At 35.9% G+C, this 25,886-nt stretch overlaps 1 protein-coding gene across 1 annotated transcript in view; it reads right to left on the bottom strand.

The window, feature by feature from the left end:
- Positions 1-321: 321 nt before the first annotated feature.
- Positions 322-25,886, bottom strand: part of LOC141455265 (adenylate kinase 9-like) — a 569,192-nt gene continuing 543,627 nt past the window's right edge. Inside the window, exon 4 of the mRNA XM_074130177.1 lies at positions 322-500. Within this exon, the coding sequence (XP_073986278.1) occupies positions 322-500 (179 nt within the window). The remainder of the gene's footprint in view (positions 501-25,886) is intronic.

The following is a 25,886-nucleotide window of genomic DNA, read 5'->3' as shown; positions in this document are numbered from 1 at the left end:
ATTCGGTGCAGTGCGGACCAGTGGTCAGTCCTGGAACAGTTTTGTGGCGTTACGTAGTGAGTAAGTAACAGTAAACTGTTGTGACTGTTGTAGAAGGTAACTGTAATGAATAGCGTTAGTTGCTAGTAAATGTTAATGTGTTAATAAATCAGGTTATTACTTACAACTTTAGCGAGTTTTATTATTTATCAAACCCACATATTATTAAATTAACTGTGGCAGGCAGTAGTTGTAGTTGTGAAGTTTTTAGTAAAAGGACAAAAACTTTACAATATTATAAAATATAATATACATATCTCATATATATAAAAGCATTGAATCTTAAAACTGCACATATTTTAGTTTGGAGGATTTAGAGATAAGTAATGACCAACCATTTTCCTTCGAAGACAGAGGGTATCCCTCTACCAGAGCATACATGTAAGGTGGTATCCGATATGAGCTCTGGCATATATATTTTAAAGGATTGTCTACAAATTTGTTCTTAGATTCATAAGAATCTGTAACAAGAAATAAAAATATTCAAAAATGATCTAGAGAGAAACACTCAAAAGACTTTCTAATTACCACATTGATGCTAGCTTTCAATTCTTGCTCTTATTTTAGGTCAGAATTCTGGCTCAGCCAAATGGAAGAAATGGAAGGCCTTACATAGACCGGATGAAACGATTGTTTGTGATTAGTAAGCATTATTTAACATTCAAATTAGAAAATAGGTTTTTCATTGTTCTACGGATGGACGAAGAGTTAGTTACTATTATTATTTTTAGTCGTGACTAATAATAATGTAATGTTATATATATATAGATAGATAGATAAATAAATACTTAAATTTTCATTCAAAAATAAAAAACATTCTACGGCATGGAAATTCCGTCTGCCGGAGGGTTTACGCAGAATAAATAAAACAAAATAAACACTAAATAGCACTCCTTCGGTCCCACAGAAAACCCTGAAGAAGAAGAGGAAAGCTGTACAACAATCACCGGGCAACACTATTTAGGAGTTTTTTCGACCAAGATCTGGCTCAACAAGTACTACTTGATACGGAAAGTAATTTGAGGGCTCTATTTTGGAATATACACGGCTTATCAAATATTTCATTGTTGGATATTAAACAAATTGAATTTATTTTGTCAATAGATTTTATTTCTTTATGCGAATCATGGCTAGTCTCAGATCCCTCTCTTAATTGTTTAATAATTCAAAATTTTCACATTATCAATAATAAGGCTCTAAAAGAAAAATCCAAGGGTCGTGCCTCTGGTGGCCTATTGGCTTTTATTAGTAAAAAATATAACTTTGAAATAATAGATATTTTCCCTTACTGGATATTTTTATTTATTAATTCACGTAATTTGAAAATTATAATTGGTAGTGTCTACTTCCGTCCTAACGATCCTATGGATATTGTATTAGAGAATTTAAACTCGTTATTATTAAAAATATTGAACATTTATGAGAATGTTAAAATCTTTGTAGGAGGTGCTACAAATTGTCGAATAGGTTCGCTCGTTAAACTCTGGGGAGTCGGACATATTTATTGATACATATTTACAGGATTGCAGACAATCTAGAGATAATACAACTAATAGTAGAGGGTGAAGTTTGTTAGATTTCATGGAATCTCATGGTATGTACGTATTAAATGGAAGGTCAATTGGTGAAAGTAAGGTAACTTTACTTTTGTTGGTTCCTCTGGAAAAAGTGTTATTGATATGATATGGACTAATTTCAGTGGCCTTCAATTTACTAGAGATTTCTTGATTTGAGATAACCTGTTGTTGTCTGACCATTTGCCCTGTTTATTGATATTTGATTATGTAATTAGTAATGTGAGGAAGAATTCCCAAAATAATAATAAGAATGTTCCTATGAAAAAGTTGTTAGAAAGGAAGATAGAGAGTTCTGGCGCATGGCGTCATCAACGTCGGATCCAAATCCCCTCCTCCCACCATGTTGGTTCGGGGGTCAGGTTAATATAAGAAAAATGTTTTTTAAAATACTCCTAGATTTGATCCTGCGATCTTTTACCCCAAAGTCAGCAGCTCTAACCACTAGACCATCAGTGTTATTGGTAAAAATATGGATTATTCAAGTTCTATCAAGTTGGGGTGGTCACTCCGCCATTCCTCGCCGTAGCTGTGCCGATGGAGCGTGAGGTATGTGTGTGTATGTGTTACGGACATTTATAATTTTAAATACTTCAAATACCAATTGGATGTGTAACCTCTGCTAAATATAGTTCTCGCCTCGGTCTCGTATGACAAGTGGCTTGTGTCGGTCTCGGTCTCGGTCGCTCTAGTCTCGGTCTCGGTCTCGTCGAAATATCTCATTTTTTTTTTAATTTTTGTTTAAGTATTAAAAATAAAAATAAAAATGAACCCAATATCTGAGGTGATCAAAATGAATAAAATAAAATAAAAATGAATAAAATTGGTTTGTTATCAATAATCTTTTCAAAAATTATTATTAAAAATTTCCGATAGGACAGTTGTATAAGGGTTGATCGTCCAAAACTGCACGAAAAAGCGTAACGTTGAAAAACACCCAACTTTGAATTTTTTTTCTCTTTTTCTATAGGGTAAAGTCGGGTGAGATGGCCAATCGGGAGAGATGGCCAACAGCCTAAATTTAACCGAAATGTCGTCCGACGGCGCTGCGTGACCTCTCAAGTGATGAACGTTCATGTCTGACTACAGTGAGTATATTTTTGTCTGCGTCAAAGCGTTATTAATTAACTCAGAGAATAAAAACATTAATCTTCTCAACAAAAAATTTTATGATAGTTGTATATTGCGTGCTGCAGCGAATGTATATCGAAATGTTAGTGTCGTTTTTTACATATTAGGAAAGTACAATATACATTAATGAATCCTAACTTCTAAAACTGTCAAAAAGTACGTGTTGAGTTATGTTTATCATGTTGGCCATCTCTCTCTAGCATTCGGGACAGATGGCCATCAAACAGTAGGGATAGATGGCCAATTATTTTTACTTTTTTTTATTTTTTTGAATATATTGGTTTGAATAAATTACTAAATTAAGGATTTAGTATTGGCAAGGAATCGGTCAAATAATAACAATAACTCGTCTTTTTCGCCAACGTTTCGACAAATATATTGCCTTCTTCTGGGCCTGGATATTACAAAAAAAAATACAAACAATGAATAATGTAGAAAATCAGTTAACAAAATTAACAATTAAGAAAAACGTTAAACACAAAACATCGGAAAAACCAAACTTCTGTGGCGGTATCTGTGTGCATTGTTTTATAGTATTCTATCTTTTGGGCAATTATGTTGACTACTAATTCTGTATTAAAACTGTCCGGTAGGACAGTTGTATAAGGGTTGATCATCAAAAAATACACGAAAAAGCGTAACGTTGAAAAACACCCATCTTTGACAATTTTTTTCTCTTTTTCTATAAAAGATAAAATTCCTAAATTTTCTTTATAATATAGGGCAAATCCTCCTTTATAACCGTTATTTTTTTGCAACAACCTAGATTTGACAGATTTTGAGAAAAAAGATGCTGAAAATGTGCAAAAACGGCATTTTCAAAAAATGTTCTTGTTCTTGTTCTTCTTGTTCTTCTTCTTCTTCTTGTTGTTGTTGTTGTTACCTTTTTTGTAAACAACGTAGCGCCTAAACACGTGAACCGATTTTCATGAATAAGGTATCATTCGAGTCGGAATTTTATGTAGATGAGCCTTTTGGGGGTCTTGGCGCTGTACATCGAATGGGAGAGGAGTTAGCCCCCTTTATGTAAGGGCCCCTCTAAAATTATTATTACTAATTACTCTGTAAATCTTGGCCCGATTTTGATAAAATTTGGGAGGGTGAAAGGGTTCGGGCTCCCCTACGTACCACTAAAGCGACGTTCTGCTCTTACACCTACTAAGGGGAAGTTTTGCAATCGTTTTAATCGGTCGTCGCTATAGAACCGCTTTTCGTGAATGAAGTGTCATTATTTTCCAAATTTTATGTAGATTTAAATTTTAGAGGGCATCTATGGGAGGGGAGTTCGCCCCTCGCGCGTAAGGGCCACTGTAAAACTATTATTACTAATAACTCTGAAAATTTGAGCCAGATTTTGATAAAATTTAGCATGTAGGGGTAGTTGAAGCTTTCCTACGTGACATTAAAGTGCCATCACGCTCTAACATCTACTAAAGGGAAGTATTGCAAACGTTACAAATCATCAACGCGTGAATTGATTTTCATGAATAGAGCGCCATTAGAATGAGAATTAATGTAGAAATGACTTTTGAGGGTCTCGACACATTATATACTTTCTGAGGGAAGTTTTCTTACGTAAATAATACCGCCTCAAACTAATATATTGTTATTAATAATAATTTTCACCCGTTTTTGATTAAATTTCGCAAGAAGAAGAATTTAGAGTGCGTGACACTTAAGTGCCTTCTGATCTCACACCTACAAAGGGGATGTATTGCAATCATGCCGTTATTGCAGTTTAAATGTTAGGGTGAAGAACTTTAATTGTAGATAACTTTTCTTTCCCCTCTTTGGAAGAGGTTATTGCGATCAGAGCTCTACTTCTCTTAAATCCCTCAGAGGAAGCAATGTAATCACAATTTATCTCACCGCTCTTACTAGAAGGTAATGTAATCACAATTTTCTTTCTATTGTACCTCTTCATGGGATGTGAAATCATTATCATTTCATCCCATAACATTTCTCTCAATATCCATTTTCTTACCACCGATTTGTTACCATTCCCACATAACTTATAACATTTTTTTTATTTTCATTCTACACCTTCCGGCTAGTTGTTCACTAATCCCCCATAACTTTTCCCAGTCTGCATTTTCTTCATAACAACTTGGCAACATTCCTCCCTAACTTTTCTTTAGTCTTTATCTTCTACTCACTAATTTGATACTAATTTGATTTGAGATACCTTCCACTAACTTGGTATAATAATAATATAAAGTATTAAAGTACAGTGCATAAAACTATTGCTTATCTCAAATGTTGACAAAACCTGTAAACCAGAATAGAAACTTTACAGAATAGACTTTTAATGGTTTAGAATATTTTGGAAAATGATAAGAAGATAGTCAAGGAGGGGAATTTGCCTCACCTAAGTTAAGCCACTCTAAAATTATCATTATTAACTCGGTAAACCTTGGCCCGAATTTGATAAAATTTGCGAGTGCCATCTTGCTCTTACTCTACTAAGGGAAAGTATTGCAATCGTTTCAAATTATCGATGGGTGATCTGATTTTCATGAATGACCAATTAAACACAAAAGAATGTTTAAAATTAAAAAATAAACATACAACGACTTTATTATTACAGGTTTGTTCAAAAATCTTTATTAATTAATTATAATAAATATTACACCAGTGTTTGAAAAAGCACGCAGACACACCGTATTATTTATTTTGCATTGTAACCTTCTGTGTATCTAAACATTGTTACCTGCTATCTACATCAACTAGCGCGCCCCACTGTGAAAACTTCTAAAATTTTAAAAAGAAAAACGATATGTCTATACTGATAATATATTTACAACTAATTCCTAACTTAATAAAATATATTTTACTATACTTTATTATTTTGTCTGAGGTTGTGAACAAAAAAATAGTGTTTTACTTAATAAAGGTTATAATAGTGTGATTCCCCTCTCCTTTATGGTTTGTACACACTGCAAAATAGAAGTAAAGATAAAACCTAACCTAAATCAAACGTCTTTTAACAATTGTTGAAATAAGTGCTAGCAATTTTTTGCGATTTTATTATTTATTAAGCAACTTTGTTGAAGACTACATATTCATACATTCTTCTTAATTTTGTAAGTAGATATTTTGCTATTTCTTAGTTTCATATAATTTACTTCAAAAAGTAGCTGAATATTCAAAGTTCGTTAGAGCTTGTTTTAGTAAGATTGAGTGCACCTTAATTGCTGATGTCTCGTCAAAAACTAAGCCTAGTTCTGATTAATTGTTAAATTTCAGTTTCTTATTTCGAAAAGTTATTATTATATTGCTTAGATTGTTTTAGTTGCTTGATCAAAAGAATAAAGTAATTACCTGCCTGATGTAGTTTTTAGATGTGGATCCCCTAATTTATTTATGTATTTCTATCTGTTTTTCGGAGTGTGTCACCTTTGTTTGATCTACTTGCAACATTTTTTTTGCCTGCTTCTGGCGAGGAAAATATTCCAATCGCCCAAATTAGTTCAAGTCGATAATAAACTTGTTACCGAAAGTGTCAACCACTTTACTAAGTAGTTTTTCACTTTCACGATTACTAGAGCTTAGTTTTATACTTCAATAAATAGGTTTTATTTGAAACATTTTGTCAAAGTGCTTTATTATATTTAGTGTGAAATACGATTACATGAGTCCTAAACTTCCAAGATTGAAGATATTTCCACAGTCTTTTTTCAACTCTCGGTCATTGAAAATTCATTCTCGTTTGAGTTCAGGTTTTTTATTTACATAATTTTAATTTTCCTTTTGGTTTTTTTTTTTATTTGTGTAAGTTGCAAATCTGATATATTCCATAAATCATATTCAGTTGGATAACTAAAAATTTTTTTCCTCCATTACTGTTTGTAGTTATGGTCAACTATTGTTCTGGCGGTCCATTTTTTTTTTTTTTTTTTCTATACTAAAATATTCCCAATCGGATACATTACTTTTTGAAGTTCTATTGCAACAAACCAAAATCACTTCTTTTTACAAAGTTAAAAAATAATTTTTGTTTTTGTTTTCAGAATCTAAGAAAAAATATACGTTAAGTATTTATCTTCTATATTAATTATTTACTTATGTTTATATTTTTACAAAAATTCCTTCTAAATATCGAAAAAGAAAGCAAATAATTAAAAATTTAGTAACGGGCATTAGACAGACAATTGACAGCACTGCTGAGCTCGAGAACTACACTACTGTGACTCCCGCCGCCACTAAGCAACAACGGTACTACGTTAAAAATCGCGAGGGAATAGTAAGAAAACAGCAACAATATAATTTTAGACAAAAAGAAAAAATCCAAGAGAAACAAAAAGAGTACAATATAGAACATAAAGAAAAAATCCAAGAGAAACAGAAAGAGTACGATTTATTTCATAAAGTGGAAAAAAAGAGAAAACAGAAAGGGTACGATTTATCTCCTAGAGAGGAAATAAAGAAAAAACAGAGAAAGTACGATTTATCTCATAGAGAGGAAATAAACAAAAACAGAGAGAGTACGATTTATCTCATAAAGAGGAAATAAACAAAAAACAGAGAGAGTACGATTTATTAAAACTGTCCGGTAGGACAATTGTATAAGGGTTGATCATCAAAAACTACACGAAAAAGCGTTAGGTTTAAAAACACCCAACTTTGACAATTTTTTTCTCTTTTTCTATAAAAGATAAAATTCCCAAATTTTCTTTAAAATATAGGGCAAATCCTCCTTTATGACTGTAATTTTTTTTCAACAACCTAGATTTGATAGATATTGAGAAAAAAGATGCTCAAAATGAGCAAAAACGGCATTTTCAAAAAATGTTCTTGTTCTTGTTCTTGTTGTTGTTGTTGTTGTTGTTGTTGTTGTTGTTACCTTTTTTGTAAACAACGTAGCGCCTAAACGCGTGAACCGATTTTCATGAATGAGATGTCATTCGATTCGGAATTTTATGTAGATGTGCCTTTTGGGGGTCGCGACGCTGTACATGGAATGAGAGAGGAGTTAGCCCCTTTATGTAAGGCCCCCTCCAAAATTATTATCATTAATTACTCTGTAAATCTCCTTAACAAAAACTTACAGTTTAAAAAGATAAGTATAAGGGTTGATTAAACGCCAAAAGGTACACAAATCAGCAAGTACCCAACATTTCATTAATACTTCATTGATATTATTTAAGTAATTTTACCGCATTAATTTTCATTAATATTTTTTAAGAATTTATTAGATGTCACATACCCTTATGCTGGCCATTTTCATCTACAAAATATTTGTTCAAGTAGCACACCATTTAACTTAGATTGACTGTAATATCTATTTATCTATAATAATCATACTATTGATTACAGGTGAAAAAGAAAACGTTATAAAAAATAAAAAAATATGAGGCTAAAAAATTCATAAACGTTTTTTAAAAATTGCTTACACCAACTTACATCAATGATTTTATTTATTTATTTTTATTTTTAAATAAAAATCGTCGGTTTAAGTTCATTCTTCAATTAAAGTAATTGTGATTTTATGTAGTAGTCAATCTGGCTTTATCGTTAATAATATAGTTTTCTTCGATTACATTCTCCATCTAGGTGTTCTTCCCACAATGTTGTGTATATGTAATATAAAATAAATAAGATATGCATATTTTTAGGACAGCTAATTATTCCAGTATTTTACCATAAGTAAAATTAGGGGAACTAAATTAAATTACAATTGAGAAATGAATAAATAATGTTGAATAATCTACTTGTTATTAACTGTGTGTTATTTGTCCTCACGATTATTTCGGGAAGACGAATTCAAGACTGAAATATTGTTTTAAATCCTCCGTGATTCAAATTTAAACAGTAGCCGACTCTAAATTTGTCTTTTTCTAATTTAACATGCATGTATATGTGACAACTTCAGAATAAAGGGCACATTAAAGAGAAATCAGAAAAATAATTTGGAATAGAGTTAAAATAAAGTACCTATTTATACGAAGATATAATATACATTTTATCACAATTATAACTATTATGAATGAACTGGCCAGCATAAGGGTATGTGACATCTAATAAATTCTTAAAAAATATTAATGAAAATTAATGCGGTAAAATTACTTAAATAATATCAATGAAGTATTAATGAAATGTTGGGTACTTGCTGATTTGTGTACCTTTTGGCGTTTAATCAACCCTTATACTTATCTTTTTAAACTGTAAGTTTTTGTTAAGGAGATTTTTGTACCTTTTGGATAGATTTTCCTTTTTGTCTATTAGCAAAGTTACGTCTGCTTTAAAGATTTTATTAAAATTGGGAATAAGCTATTCTAACATTATAACCTGATAAGGTGTTAAATCGGAACCGTAACTACCACTGGAGAGATCTTTTTAAAGAATGGTTATAGTTGCGGTCCCCAAACCATCCTCAATAACCATTTTTTTGAGAAAGCGTTTTGAATAAAATAGGAAGGTATTTGTAGGTAAATAGCAAAATTAAACTGCGATTTCAGTACTTCCTTTTAAGAGGAGCAAGAAAAATAAACTGCATTTACAGTACTTCTCCCTAAAAGGCAAAGATTTTGAATCGAACGACAATTCATTGATGTAAATCGGTTCACTCATTGATAATTTTAACGATTGCAATACTTCCTCTTAGTAGGTGTAAGAGCATGATGGCACTTCACAGCCACGTAGAGGAGCTTTAATCACTTCTTCTTACTAAATTTTATCAAAATCGGACTAACCGTTATAGAAATATTGGTAATAATAGTTTTAGAAAGGGCCTTATTTGGGTGGGGCGAACTCCCCTCCTTATGAGGCATAGCGTTGAGACTTTTAAAGTACAAATCTGTACAAAATTTCGATTAGAATGACACTTCATTCATGAAAATCGGTTCACGTGTCGATAATTTGAAACGATTGCTATACTTCCCCTTAACAAGTGTAAAAGCAGGTCGTCGCTTTATTGTTAGGTAGGAGAGCCCTAACCCTATCATCCTACCAAATTTTATCAAAATCGGGCCAAGATTTACAGAGTAATTAGTAATAATAATTTTGGAGGGGCCCTTACATAAAGGGGGCTAACTCCTCTCCCATTAGATGTACAGCATCGAGACCAACAAACGACACATCTACATAAAATTCCGAATCGAATGACACCTCATTCATGAAAATCGGTTCACGCGTTTAGGCGCTACGTTGTTTACAAAAAAGGTAACAACAAGAACAACAACAACAACAACAAGAACAAGAAAAGAACATTTTTTGAAAAAGCCGTTTTTGCTCATTTTCGGCAACTTTTTTCTCGAAACCTATTAGATCTGGGTGGTTGCAAAAAAATTACAGTTATAAAGGAGGGTTTGAAGTAAGATTTAAAGAAAATTTGGGAATTTTATCTTTTATAGAAAAATAGAAAAAAATTGTCAAAGTTGGGTGTTTTTCAACGTTACACTTTTTCGTGCAGTTTTTGATGGTCAACCCTTATACAACTGTCCTACCGGACAGTTTTAATCTTAGCCCGATTTTGATAAAATTTGGTAGGATGACAGGGTTAGGGCTCCCCTACGTAACATTAAAGCGACGATCTGCTCTTACACTTGTTAAGGGGAAGTATAGCAATCGTTTCGAATTATCGAAACGTAAACCGATTTCCATGAATAAAGTGTCATTCGAATCGAATTTTTGTACAGATTTGCACTTTAAAAGTCTCGGCGCTGTGCCTCATAAGGAGGGGAGTTTGCCCCACCCAAGTAAGTCCCTTTCTAAAACTATTATTACCAATATTTCTATAACGGTTAGTCCGATTTTGATAAAATTTAGTAAGAAGAAGTGGTTAATGCTCCTCTACGTGGCTGTGAAGTGCCATCATGCTCTTACACCTACTAAGAGGAAGTATTGCAATCGTTAAAATTTTCAATGAGTGAACCGATTTTCATCAATGAATTGTAGTTCGATTCAAAATCTTTGCCTCTTTGCCTTTTAGGGAGAAGTACTGTAATCGCAGTTTATTTTTCTTACTCCTCTTAAAGGGAAGTACTGAAATCGCAGTTTAATTTTGCTATTTACGTACAAATTACCTTCCTATTTTATTCAAAACGTTTTCTCAAAAAAATTGTTATTGAGCATGGTTTGGGGACCGCAACTATAATCATTCTTTAAAAAGATCTGTCCAGTGGTAGTAACTCCGACTTAACACCTTTTCAGGTTATAATGATAAAATTAAATTTATTATTCCCAATTTTAATAAAATCTGAAAAGCAGATATGTAACTTTGCAAAACATACAAAAAAGAAAATCTATCCAAAAGGTACAAAAATCTCTTTAACAAAAACTTACAGTTTAAAATGTTAAGTATAAGGGTTGATTAAACGCCAAAAGGTACACAAATCAGCTAGTACCCAACATTTCATTGATATTATTTTAAGTAATTTTATTACATTAATTTTCATTAATATTTTTTTGAATTTATTAGTTGTTTCACAGACCCTTATACTGGCCAGTTCATTCATTTTCTTTTTCTTTTCTTTTATGATTTAAGTCGCGTCAACATCAAGGTTATTGGCGCCCGGAGCTTTTTTCAGTGCACTGCCGGCCTCCGGACAGTGTTCTCTCGTTACAGACAACTCTGTCCATCACCCGGATAGTGAGCTGTAAGAAGCTCTTAGAAAGAGAAAATCTAAGGGTCAGCAGCTGGATTCGAACCCGGAACCTCCACGTGGGAATCCAATATGCTAACCGCATAGCTAATCCCTTCCCTTTGTTCATTCATAATATTTTATTTTTTTGTTATAATTATGATAAAATGTATGTTATATTTTCGTAATTAAATAGGTACTTTATTTTAGCTTTATTCCAAATTATTCTTCTGATTTATCTTTATTATGCTCTTTATTCTGAATAGTCACATATATCGTATGTATGTATGTACATGCACGTTAAAGTAAAAAAAGACAAAGGCAGAGTCGGCTACTATTTAAATTTGAATCACGGAATTAAAACAATATTTCAGTTTAGAATTCGTCTTTCCGAAGTATTTGTGAGCACAAATAACGCGTAGGTAATATCAAGTAAATTATTCAACAATAATTATTCATTTCTCAATTGTAATTTAATGTAGTCCCTCTAATTTTACTTATAGTAAAATACTGGAATAATTATGTTAGCTGTCATAAAAATATGCATATCTTATTTATCTTATTACAGTCAATCTACGTTAAATGGTGTTCTACTTGAACAAATATTTTGTAGATTAAAATGGCCAGCATAAGGGTCTGTGAAACATCTAATAAATTCAAAAAAATATTAATGAAAATTAATGTAATAAAATTACTTAAAATAATATCAATGAAATGTTGGATACTAGCTGATTTGTGCACCTTTTGGCGTTTAATCAACCCTTATACTTAACATTTTAAACTGTAAGTTTTTGTTAAAGAGATCTCAAAAAGAGAAAGTAAAGAAAAAACAGAGAGAGTATAATTTATCTCATAAAGAGGAGATACAGAAAAAACAAAGAGAGTACGATTTATCTCATAAAGAGGAGATACAGAAGAAACAGAGAGAATATGACACAGCTCATTCAGAACAATAAAGAAAGAAGCAGAGTATACAATGTTGTCCATAAAGTTGGCATAGCAAGGAAGCAGAAACAAAAAGACAGAATAAACAGTGAAAAGAAGACTGAAACACAAAGAAAGTACAATGAAAAGAAAATAAACAAAGTCAGCAGTAGACAAAAACGTTATGATGGAAGAAATCGAGCTGTTATTAACTTAAAAAGAAATATTCGGTACTTTTTGACTCGACAAAACGTAAATAAGCCCTCGGTGTCATTCGCTAATTTATTGAAAAAACGGGTACAGACTCGAAAAAAGATAAATAGGTTTCAAGGTGAATGCGCGTTAATAAACAGATTGTGTGCACATTTAAAACTAAATAGTAAAGTTAATAAACATTATATTGTCAAAAATAAAACTAAACGCACTGTGTTTTATTACCTGATAAAACATTCTAATCATTTAGTCGGAATCGCTCGATCATACTTAAGATTTCTAAACAATAAATTAAAAGCCGTTGTTGATGAGGCCGTTAATAAGTTCGAAATCAATAAAATTAACTCCTAAAAATATCGTGAAAGTTTTTGGAGGTAAACAGAAACACACGTCACATTCTGAACCTTATTTCTTCGAAAGCTCTTATAGCGCGATTCCTCCCGGTCATACATTACTTGCTAATAGCCAGAACGTTTTCGTGAACGGACACAATTTAAAAAAGTACATTACTAAAGGTAATAATATTGTAGAATGGCCTTGCGGTATCACGTGTAAATTTTCAAAACAAAGTATGAGCACTATTTTAAATAAATTAATAGAATTTGTTCACGGTCTATAAATACTGTGTCAATCAAAAAGCATGCGAACAAATGTCGGTACAGACATCACGAAAAAAAAAGGACACACCATACACTGCGCTTCACACAACAGTATATTCAAATGCAGTACGCTTCTGCAAATTCTTTCGGAATTATCGGTACATTACACCGCGTTTAGGAACGTTAAAAGACAGATTTACATCATACGTAATCTATTTTTCAAAATTAATCGTGTAAGTACAAGAATCAATAAAGCAAATAATTTCGAATCTATTTTACGGTCCGTTAATGATTAAAAAAAGTTTCTCGGAACACTTAAAATCGACACCAATAAATTTAAGAAGTACGTACCATCTACTAGTTGCGACACCAATGAAATAAATATTCTGCATAAATATAAAAAAAACTTATCTTCCTTAAAACGTACAGTCTCTTCTTTTCCGGAGTCTTTTTGCGTGTGTTGCAATATGTTAATTTATGACGAGGATTTAAAAGATTTCGTAAATTGTAAGAAAAACAATAACAAATCATAGCAATCTATAATTCTTTATATTAATAAAAACTATGACAATATTCGCCGACGTGGTCTTAAAATTTGTACATACTGTGCACGAAAATTGAATCAAAATTGTATTCCCGGACGCGCCGCTTATAACTGTTTAGAAGTAGATCCCGTGCCTGCAGAAGTTGGTAAGTTGAATATTTTCGAAACAATGCTGACCCAATTAGTTAAATCGTTTCAATGTGTAGTTCGTCCCCAGCCGAAAAAAGGGAAAATTGCGGTCAGTGAAAAACTTAAAGGGTTAAAGGGTCGCGTCACTTATTTACCCCTCCCTTTACAGAAAAACGCGGACTTGCTACCGAACGAACTGCCCCAAAATCATGAAGTGGTTGTACTTGTTAATAGCGTACCTACACAAAACGGAGTCATATGGCGAGATTTAGTGAGCGCGAATAAAATTTACAAAGCGATTGCCGCGTTAAAAGAAATTAACCCGTTATACGCGAACGTTAATCTAAATGTAAAATTGTTACCGAATATCAACGAAAATATAGGTAATAAATATACTTTTAAGGATGTATCCGGGGCATCCATAAAAAAGTAGATAGCTCAACTTTTTATAAAACCGGATTTTATACTTTTCACTCCCTTCATCCGATAAATATGAACGCAGTTGAATCGAGCGAAATCGAGTCGTATCAAATGCAGCAAATGAAGGGAGAGTACGTGTCGGTTTTTGATAAAAATTTAGTTTATTTAACATTTCCGCATCTATTTCCTAAAGGCAGGTTCGGAAAATTTGACATAAATAGAAATATTTCTCTGTCGGACGCTGAGTATCGTAAAACGCGAATATTGAATAAAGACGGGCGATTTCGGCGGGATCCTTGTTATTTATTTCATTTGTTAAATGACAGTGAATTTAAATATCTTGGCGGGGCTATAGTAGAGGGAAAGAGAGATCTGGCGCATGACGTCATCAACGTCGGATCCAAATCCCCTCCTTCCATCATGTGGGTTGGGGGCTGGGGGTCAGGTTAATATAAGAAAAAAAGTTTTTTAAAATACTCCTAGCTTCGATCCTGCGATCTTTTACTCTAAAGTCAGCAACTCTAACCACTAGACCATCAGTTGTTACGTCACCTCTACAAATACCTCTGGACAAGGCAAGCTCAGTGGAGACGGGGTGGGTAAGGAGAAAAGGGGAGACAAGGAAGAGGAAATATGATGACTACTAATAATACTAAGGGAAAAGAAAAACAACAAAATAAGTAAAATTAGAATTAAAAAAAAAAGTAGTTACCTAGTAACCGCTCTTCGGTTAGCGAACCTGCGTTGTGCGACTCTATAGGCCGATACTCTAACTATACGGCTACACTAATGTAGCAATAATTAATTAATGCCAGCTATGCTTATAATGTGATTGCACAGCAAAAAAAATAACAACTGGAATAAATAAAAAAAAAACTTCTGAATTAAGGTTATAATTGAACTAAAAGACGGAAAAGTTCCTTTACAAAAAAAAACAAATCTACTAATTAATACTAACTTAGAAGAAATTACATCCGCAGCTTGAGCTAATAAAATTAATCCAATAACCAAAATTATATCTAACACTCCTAAAAAGATAGTCCCGATTCAAAATTAAGTTCCACACTTACGTAGTATATTACCAGGCCTGGTCGTCGTTGTCCTTTCTCCAGTCTTCTTCTTAGATGACCATTACTTTCCTTCTGCCCTCCGAGAAACGAATAGTTCTTCACTCAGCAATTTATTCTATAGAGATTGCAGAGGGAAGAGCGAAATCCGCCTGACTACTTCCTTTTATTTAAATTCTTCTCTCCTTTCTCCAAGACAAGGTATACCTATTTTTTCCTCCTTTTTTTCTCAATTCAGATCGCATCAGTCTCTAACCCCATATGATCCTCTCGTCGCTTGTCTTTTTTTCCGCTGCCCTCTTCACACAACCCTGTGCTCTTCTCAATATAATTTATCAGCCATACATTCTTCATTTCTCTTGAACAAATTTCCTGGACTCATTTTCTTAATCCTAAATTTTCCCTAACCCTAACTAAATAGATAGAAAAAAATTTAGAAATAACTATAGTCATACTGCCCGAATTGTTTTCGTTTTGAGAAGCTGTTACATCGTAACATTCCCTCTCCTTCCTGAAGAAAGAACAGACAGGCAAGGATAAATAAATATATTAAACAAATAAAGGAATATAATAATAAAGGAATATAATAAATACGATTTAAATAAAATAAGGTAAGGATAAAAAAGAAGATAATTTGAAGGGTAAGTCCAGGGGCTAAGGCCTGAGCAGGTTGCTGGGTGCTGTGTTCTACAAGTTATCAAGCTTCTGGTGGCGGCTTCATATCCTTTGGGTGCCAGATTCCTAACTTCCGGCCATTTTCATCTCCTAATTCGTAAGCGGTGTTGGATAACTTCTGTAACACCGTACACTTCTTGTATTTCGGCGCTAACTTACTGGAAAAATCTTCAGAGGCGTCAGACAAGACAAACTCCCTCTTCCATACAACCTGTCCCGGTGCATAACTCACTTCTCTTCTTCTCAGGTTGTAGGTTCGCTTGGCTTTCTCATAGGCGTAGGTCAGATTCTTCACTACCTCACTCCACAAATATTTTACCTTGTTAAATTTTTGGGCGAATACCTCTCTTGCCGCGACGTCCATTTCCTCTGGGTTGGTTAAATTCTGCTGGGCGTTGTCTTTGCATACCTGTAGTTCTCTCCCAAAATTCAAATACACGGGTGTATACCCCGTACTCTCATGTTTTGCAGTCCTTAGAGCGAATGCTATTTTCTGCAGCATTTTATCCCAATGTTTCTGGTTATCGCTGATGTATGCCCTGATGGCTGTCTTAACGACGCGGTTTACTCTCTCGGTGGGGTTGCTCTGCGGATGGTAGTAGGGTGTCCGAACTGCCTTTATCCCGTAGTTCTCTAATAATTTCGTAAACTCCTTACTCAGGAACTGGGAGCCATTATCGGTTATAGCGATCTTTGGTGCTCCAAACACTAAAAAAACTTGGTCTTCCACAATTACGCTATAGCCTTTGAGGTGGCCTGCCTCAATGGGTGAAGTAGCACATATTTCGTAAAATAGTCGCAAACCACTAGAATGTATCTGTGTTGCTGAGAACTCCTGGGCAGTGGACCCATAATATCCATGGTGACAACTTCCCATGGCTGCGAAACTTTGCGTTGTCCCCTATAATACCCAGCAGGTTTCTGCTGCTCTGGCTTATTCGCCATGCAGGTAGAACAACGCCTAACGTACCGTGCCACATCGCTCGTCATGCCTGGCCAATAGTATCTCTGCGATATCCTCCCCTTAGTCTTGAAAATCCCTAGGTGCCCCGCCGTCGGATTATCGTGGCATTCCTTCAATACCTCCATCCGCTGATATTTTGGGATGACCAACTTCCAGGGGTCTTCTGATTCTAAGAAATCCTTGGCGTCCTTGACATATTTCCGAAGTACTCCACTGTCTAGATTCCATAAGGGGTACTTTTCGGGGAATGCTTCTACTTCGACTTTCATCTTTTCATACCAGGCATCACGCCTAGCAGAGTCTGTAATAGCGCTGAGTAACCCCTCGTTCACTCTAGAGAGTGCGTCAGCCGCCTTATTCAACTTCCCGGCACGATGTACGATTGCAAACTCGTGTTCCTGTAACTGCAGAGCCCACCTTCCTAGCCGGCCACTGGGATCTTTCAACGCCATTAGCCACCATAGAGAACTGTGATCTGTGATGACCGTGAACTTCATGCCCTCTAGGTATGGCCTAAATTTCTTAATTGCCCACAGCACGCTTAAACATTCTAGTTCCGTTGCTGAAAACTTCTTCTCCGCATTTGTCAGTGTTCGGCTGGCATAAGCAATGGCTTTCTCACCGTCTTCGAAATTCTGACTGAGAATAGCTCCCAGACCTGTAGTCGATGCGTCAGTCTGGAGGACAAATGGGCGCTCAAAGTCGGGGCAGGTGAGTATTGGCGCTGAGACCAGTCGATTTTGTAGCTCCTGTAGTGCTCTTTCCTGCCGGTCTTCCCACACAAACTTCTTGTTTTTCTTTAGCAAATCCGTTAACGGAGAGACTAAAGTTGAAAAGTTGGGCACGAATCTCCTGTACCAACTTGCTAACCCTATAAACCGCCTTACCTGTTTTGCAGTTGTAGGTCTAGGGAAGTTCAGAATAGCGGACACCTTTTCTGGGTCTACCCCGAGGCCATCCTCGTTTACTATATATCCTAAGTAGCGAAGTTCGCTCCTACAAAACTGACACTTTTCCCATGATAATGTCAGGCCAGCCGCTCTTAACCGCTCGAGAACATCTTCTAATACTTCTCGATGCTTCTGAAAAGTAGGTGTGACGATAATGATGTCATCCAAGTATGCGAAGACGTATGGTTCTAGCGTGGGTCCTAATGTATTATCTATAAGCCTTTGCCATGTGGCAGGGGCATTATGCAGACCAAACGGCATGCGGCGAAATTGGTACAACCCTCTATGCGGTACGGTGAAGGCCGTGCGCTCTCTGCTATTCTTCTCCACAGGGATCTGCCAATATGCGCTCTTGATGTCCAAGGAGGAGAGATACCTACCGTTTCGTAACCGGTCTAATATTGCAGACACATACGGTAAAGGGTATGCGTCTCGCTTGGTGACTTTGTTCACTGCCCGATAATCCACGCAAAAGCGGTACTTCCCATCCTTCTTCTTTACCATGACCACTGGTGATGACCACCCGCTACTTGATGGTTCCACTATCCCATCCTCCAGCATCGCATCAAGTTCCTTATTTATGGCCTCTTGTATAAAGGGAGACACTGGGTAGTATCGCTGTTTCAGTGGGGGTTGATCTCCCGTGTCGATGATATGTTCCACCCGATCCGTACAGCCCAGATGAGGTGGTGCTGCTTCTCGGAACTTCTTGGTGACTGCTCGCAGTTCTTCTCTCTGCTTGCTCGTTAGTCTCTCGTGGCTGATGACTCCAGTATCTGTAGATACACAGGCTAGGGCCGGATCCCCTGACTTATAAGTAGCCTTAGCTATGTCCACCACAAGTGACATTTCCCTCCAGAAGTCAATTCCCAGTATCAATTCCACACTCAGAGATGGTACAACTAGGACATTCAAAATCTTAACTGCCCCATTCAGTTCGAAAGGCACCACTGCAAAGCCTTCTACAGCGCAAGTCCTTCCATTTGCTAGGGTTATCTGTTGGTTATCCGATGGCTGAAGGTTGATTCCTAAGGGGGCTAACCTTTTCCACAACCTGTCGTTGATTACTGTCCTCGTTGAGCCCGAGTCAAGTAATCCACTAACTGAGATACCCAACAATCTCACTTGAAGAAAAGGTCTTCGATCTTCAAGGCTTGGCTGGTTTAATCTATGTGACATCCCGTAACAGAACATATTCCTGACCACCTCCACCCAGTCCAACCATTCTGTATCTTCTCTGGTTAATTTCGGGCGGCTGTGTTCTGAGGAGCCGGTGCGGTGGTCTGCGCCGACCCCTTTGGTCCGTTTCCCGCTTTCTTCTGGTTTGGCCCACAGCGAGTACATTCTTGTGTGCTGACTTTTTGTAGCCCACACCTTCCACAAAATTGTGTCTTCGGACGGCTGCATGTTCTTGCCAAGTGTCCTGTCTGTCCACAGTTCCAACAAACGGGACCTCGGTACGCCGACGTTCTTCTTTCCGGTACCTCCTGAGTTCCGGTTTCTCGAATAGCTGACACCTGTGGTAGCGGTTTCCTGGTTCGATGACCCAATGCGGGTTCGAGTAGACCTTTAGCTGGCGGCTCCCTATATCTTGCAGCTCTCTGAGTCCATATCTCCAGGTTGCAGAGAACTGATTCCAATTCTTCCACCGATGCATAGGTAGCCTGCGCGAGGTGAGGTAGATGGTCGCCCTTAATATTTTTCTCTAGCATTTGCAGCTTTTGTTCTTCTGTCAGAGGAGTGTTTAACCGATTAAACAAACTTGTCATCTTGGCTATGAACAATGATGGCACCTCGTCAGACCCCTGAGTTCGTCGGCGTATTTCTTCCATGAGCCGGTCGTCGAAGTCAGGATCCTGAAAAGTTTTCTTCAATCCTCGCACCAGCTCTTGCCACGAAGAGAATCCTTGCCTCTTGGCTCTAAACCATATTTTCGCCGTGCCAGTTAACAAATCGTCGAATCCTCGAGAAACCTCTTCCTGCGATACACTTCTTGAGGCCATCCGCACTTCGACATCTTCCAGGAAGTTAGCCAGCGTACATCCTGCCTCTTCACCTGAGAAAGTCAGGCCCCACTTGTATAATTTCGGGTCCCGTCGAGAAACATGCGGTACGTCATTCTTGGTAGAGGTAGAAGCGGTAGCTCGCATCTTGGGGCGGGTAATTGGTGACAAAGCCTCCTGTGGTACACTCCATCTGATGTCTGTCCGAATAGGTTGGGGGTTCCTCCCTAATTCTAGCTGGACCAGTTCTTCTACGATATTATCGTGCTTCCCTTCTTTCCTCCCTGCATAATCTGGCACCGGAAATTGCTCCGTCGATGATGTACCCAGGGTTGAACTCTTAAGCTTGATTCTCAACTCCTGTATCGCCTCCTTTAACTCCGCAATTTGACCTACCAGCCCTTCTTCCGGTAAGATCCGGTTACATCGCTGGTATATGTGTTACGAGCCGCGTATTAAGTCGCTTCAGTCACTAGATTCTGCTCCTTCATCACATTCTTCCACCGCTCCTTTCAACACCAGGAACTTCTTCTCACAAATTGTGAATTCCGTGTTAGGGTCTAAGTTGGCAATAAAACTGGGATCAAGAGAAACATCGTTGGATAAAGCTTCATGCAGCCTTCTGCGCAGATCTTGGCAATTACCTTCCGCGTTTATTCCCCTTATTTCCAATTCGTACTGCAACTCTTCCTTCAACAGCCTATAAACATCCATCTTAGGGAACGTAAAATTCTACTTCCGGCTCGAGAAATTAAAGTCGGGCCCCACGTTGGGCGCCAAATTGTTACGTCACCTCTACAAATACCTCTGGACAAGGCAAGCTCAGTGGAGACGGGGTGGGTAAGGAGAAAAGGGGAGACAAGGAAGAGGAAATATGATGACTACTAATAATACTAAGGGAAAAGAAAAACAACAAAATAAGTAAAATTAGAATTAAAAAAAAAAGTAGTTACCTAGTAACCGCTCTTCGGTTAGCGAACCTGCGTTGTGCGACTCTATAGGCCGATACTCTAACTATACGGCTACACTAATGTAGCAATAATTAATTAATGCCAGCTATGCTTATAATGTGATTGCACAGCAAAAAAAATAACAACTGGAATAAATAAAAAAAAAACTTCTGAATTAAGGTTATAATTGAACTAGAAGACGGAAAAGTTCCTTTACAAAAAAAACGAATCTACTAATTAATACTAACTTAGAAGAAATTACATCCGCAGCTTGAGCTAATAAAATTAATCCAATAACCAAAATTATATCTAACACTCCTAAAAAGATAGTCCCGATTCAAAATTAAGTTCCACACTTACGTAGTATATTACCAGGCCTGGTCGTCGTTGTCCTTTCTCCAGTCTTCTTCTTAGATGACCATTACTTTCCTTCTGCCCTCCGAGAAACGAATAGTTCTTCACTCAGCAATTTATTCTATAGAGATTGCAGAGGGAAGAGCGAAATCCGCCTGACTACTTCCTTTTATTTAAATTCTTCTCTCCTTTCTCCAAGACAAGGTATACCTATTTTTTTCTCCTTTTTTTCTCAATTCAGATCGCATCAGTCTCTAACCCCATATGATCCTCTCGTCGCTTGTCTTTTTTTCCGCTGCCCTCTTCACACAACCCTGTGCTCTTCTCAATATAATTTATCAGCCATACATTCTTCATTTCTCTTGAACAAATTTCCTGGACTCATTTTCTTAATCCTAAATTTTCCCTAACCCTAACTAAATAGATAGAAAAAAATTTAGAAATAACTATAGTCATACTGCCCGAATTGTTTTCGTTTTGAGAAGCTGTTACATCGTAACACAGTGTTACTGGTAAAAATATGTATTATTTAAGGTCTATCAAGTTGGGGTGGTCACTCCGCCTTTCCTCGCCGTAGCTGTGCCGATGGAGCGTGAGGTGTATGTGTGTGTGTGTGTGGGGGGGGGGGGGGTATTGCATTCTCCACAGCTTCATCTATCATCTTTTCCTGGTTAAGACCACTAACCTTTTTATATTAAAATTCATAGCTGTCTATATGGTCACATATTGAAATGCTAGGTCACCAATACTAGAAAATGCATATTAATCTTTAGTAAATTAGTTCTACACAATGGGGGAATATTAAAGTACTAAGTGTCCGTTCATTACCCTCCGCATCTCTACATACATTGTATGTATGTACATACATTACATTACTTCCGCATTAGTTGAAAGTGCAAATGCTAATATTACTTTGAATTGCTGATATTAAATTTTTCCCACGCACATAAACATTCTATAGCCCATCTTCATAAACATGGCTGTTAAAGTACGAAGAATCATTTACCATCGCAAGTTAAATACGAGTTGGTGGGGGAGGATATTATTGTGTTTATAAACCACCTTCAGCTAGGATTTTACTGAGTTTGCTGTCCTGTGTGTCTGCTGAAGAAAACTCCCATATCACAGTTAGTACGATTTGTATGTTTTTTTACTTCTTTTCTTTCAGAGTCTATAGTAACTAGTAGTTAATTAGCATTACTTTTAATTTCCCTGTTTTTAGATGTCTGATTTAAAGGAATTATTAAACCAAATAGCAGAAGAAGAAGAGACCCAATACCTTTCTGTGAGAGATTTAACTCTCAACACAGTCTACCCCATTATCAGTTTTAATAAAATAAATACGAAATTTGGGGAAAGTATCTACGTAATTCTAAAAGAAAAGAATAGAAAATTGAGATGTTTTTTACCGAAAATTTTCGCAAAAAAGATCGACGAAAAAGTTATTAATAAATACACACCTCTTTCGCTTTCCCTTATTTATAAGGGTATTGGAAAAAATAAATCTTTTCAGTTAGAATTTGCATAATACATTTTATAAAAAAATATAAGTCTGATAACGAAATAATAACCAAGGTTTTCAGTGGAAATAGAGGATATTCCCTAAGCAAAATAATAAAAAGCTTATAATAATTCACAATAGTTCTGTTTCATTCAGACCTGTGTCAGTGAGGGTTACATGCAAAACCGTGTGTTTCATAATGTCATCCAACTACTGCATTAAATGTAGTAAGTCCTTCACTTTAAAAAATAATCTTCGAAGACATGAGAGATTTTGCGAGGGTAATGTTAGTTACTCTTGCAAAATATGCAAAAATATTTTTAGTAACAAATTTAATAGAGATAGACATGAATCTTTTTGTATTGGACAACCACCTCTCAAGAAAGTAAGAGTTGATGAGGATGTTTCTATTGAAAGACATCAGCAAACATTAAAGAAAAACTGTCAGGAACCACCCAAGATTCAACTTTTAAAACTTAAATCAGAGCAATATGAATCAGCATGTTCAGAAAGGTTAAAATCTTATTTTGTGCGTTTTGTGCGTGGAATTTGAAGACCTGGTTACATTTCTGCACTCTATTAAAAGCCGTCTGTATGAACTAATTAAACTTCAGTTAGAAAAGAAACATGCTTTGAAGATTAACATAGTAGTTGAATGCCTCTTTGAAAATGTAGCTGGAGAGCAGAGCGATCGCGCTTTTAAAACTCGCAACAAAGCTGTTTACACAACTACCGATCTCGATGAGTTTCTCGAACAGGAATTCAAGAAACTAGTAAATGAAATGGAAGAAAGTCAGTTAAAAAAAAGTGGCTGGCAACTAGTTGGCGTTGATGGCGCGAGGTTGAGAATAAATATGTACAAGCCATTGGGAGGGTCAACTTATATAAAACTTCCTGACGCGATTGCAGCTAAGAAAGCTTGTATAAATCCAGAGAATTATGATGAACAGTGTTTCAGATATGCAGTGCTAGCTAAATATGTTGATAAAGATCCTCAACGAGTTAGTAAATATAAGCATATGTCTCACAATTATGATTTTTCCTATATTGCCTTCCCAACACCGCTTCATCAGATTAGAAAATTTGAGAAGGAAAATAGTATTTCCATAAATGTATTTGCACTTGATGAAGAGGATGCAATTTATCCGTTGAAGTTTACGAACAAAGAATTGCCAGACCATCGAGACCTTTTGCTCTTAGAAGATGGCGGAAAACACCATTATGTATACATTAAGGACTTTGAGAAATTAGTACGTAATCAAAAGACTAGACATAATGGTGTGATTAAAGTATGTAAGCGTTGTTTCACTCACTTTGACAATCAGCATGGGAGAACTGCGGCTGAGAAATTAACTGAGCATAGTATATATTGCAATGATAATGATCCAGTAGCCGTTAAACTCCCAACTGATGAGCCCATTATTAAATTCAAAAACGTTGAACATCAGTTAAAAGTGAATTTTGTGATTTATGCAGATTTTGAGTGCATTTTAAATCAAATACATACATGCACACCTTCTCCAGCGAGTTCATACACAACGAAATATCAAGAACATATACCATTTTCATTTTGTACATACGTTAAAACTAGCGACGAAATAGATCATCTTTGGTTGAGTAAAGAACCATTCTTGTATAGAGGAAGTAATGCTGCTCAATATTTCTTAGACCATCTCAAAGACTTATCAGTTTCCATTAACAAGATTTTAAAAATTAATGAAGAAATGCTGATTGACGAATTAGAAAAGAGAGAATGGAAGGCGGCTAAGATCTGCTATCTCTGTAAGCAAACATTTACAGAAGATAATCACAAGGTGTATGATCACTGTCATATTTCCGGCACGTATAGGGGCCCTGCTTGCAATAAATGTAACTTACGATGTAGGACGCCCAACTATGTTCCCGTTATCATACATAATCTCAACGGATATGACGCACATCTCATCATCAAAGAATTAGCTAAGGCTCCTGGGAGGATTGACATTTTACCCCACTCAGAGGAAAATTTTATTTCGTTCACCAAATTCATTAATGGAATAAAATTTCGTTTCATTGACATTTAGATTTATGTCCGAGAGTCTAAGTCAATTAGTTTTATATCTCCCAAAAAACAGTTTCACAGAAACAACAAAATTTTTCAAAGAAACTCAGTTACCGCTTGTATTAAGAAAAGGAGTTTTCCCATATGATTACGTTAACTCTTGGGAGAGGTTAGAGGAAAACAATTTACCACCGAAAGAGGCATTTTACAGCTCATTAATGGACAGTAACATTGATGAAGAAGACTACAACCACGCTATGAAGGTATGGAATCATTTCGAATGCTCTACCTTAGGAGAGTATAGTGATATCTATTTAAAAACAGATGTTTTGTTACTGGCTGATGTCTTCCAAAACTTCAGAAATGTAACAATGGAGACACATAAAATTGATCCTGCACATTATTTCACAGCACCAGGAATGGCATGGGATGCGATGTTACGTTTAACCGGTGTCAAATTAGAACTTTTACTGGATTATGATATGATTTTAATGGTTGAACGTGGAATAAGAGGAGGTATTTGTCAAGCTTCACTAAGACATGCAAAGCTAACAATAGATACATGCATAATTACGATCCGTCTCAAGAATCCGTGTTTATCATGTACTATGATGCTAACAACTTATATGGTGACGCCCAGAGCAGGTTTCTACCATACGGTGGTTTCAGATGGGTAGAACGACCAGAAGAAATAAGAGTTCAGGACATTCCAGATGATTCTGAATGTGGATACATATTGGAAGTGGATGTGGACTATCCTAAACATCTTCATCTGCTTCACAATGATCTACCATTCCTTGCGGAATCAATTGTACCTCCTAGAAGCAAAGCAAATATAAAAAAATTAATTCCTCATCTTGGTAAACGGGGGAGATATGTTGTACATTACACTGCTCTCAAACAAGCTCTCGATTATGGATTAAAATTAGTGAAAGTTCACAGAGCCATACAATTTAAACAATCTCCCTGGCTTCTCCCATACATTAAGTTAAATACTGATATGAGAAAGAAGGCGGCTAACAATTTTGAAAAAAATCAATATAAATTGTATAATAATGCCAACTTTGGTAAGACCATGGAGAATGTTCGCAAGCGAATGAACTTCGAGTTAGTAAATAATGAAAAAAGATTATCAAAATTAATTGCAAAACCGAATTTTCTTGATAGAAAAATATACGACGAAAATTTAGTTGGAGTACAGATGGCTAAAACAAAACTATACTTCA

Source organism: Rhodnius prolixus, unplaced genomic scaffold (assembly GCF_049639745.1).
Source record: "Rhodnius prolixus isolate KJV_2025 unplaced genomic scaffold, Rpr scaffold_39, whole genome shotgun sequence".
Taxonomy (NCBI): domain Eukaryota; kingdom Metazoa; phylum Arthropoda; class Insecta; order Hemiptera; family Reduviidae; genus Rhodnius; species Rhodnius prolixus.
Note: the sequence above shows the minus strand (reverse complement) of the source record. Positions and strands in the feature narration are given on the sequence as shown.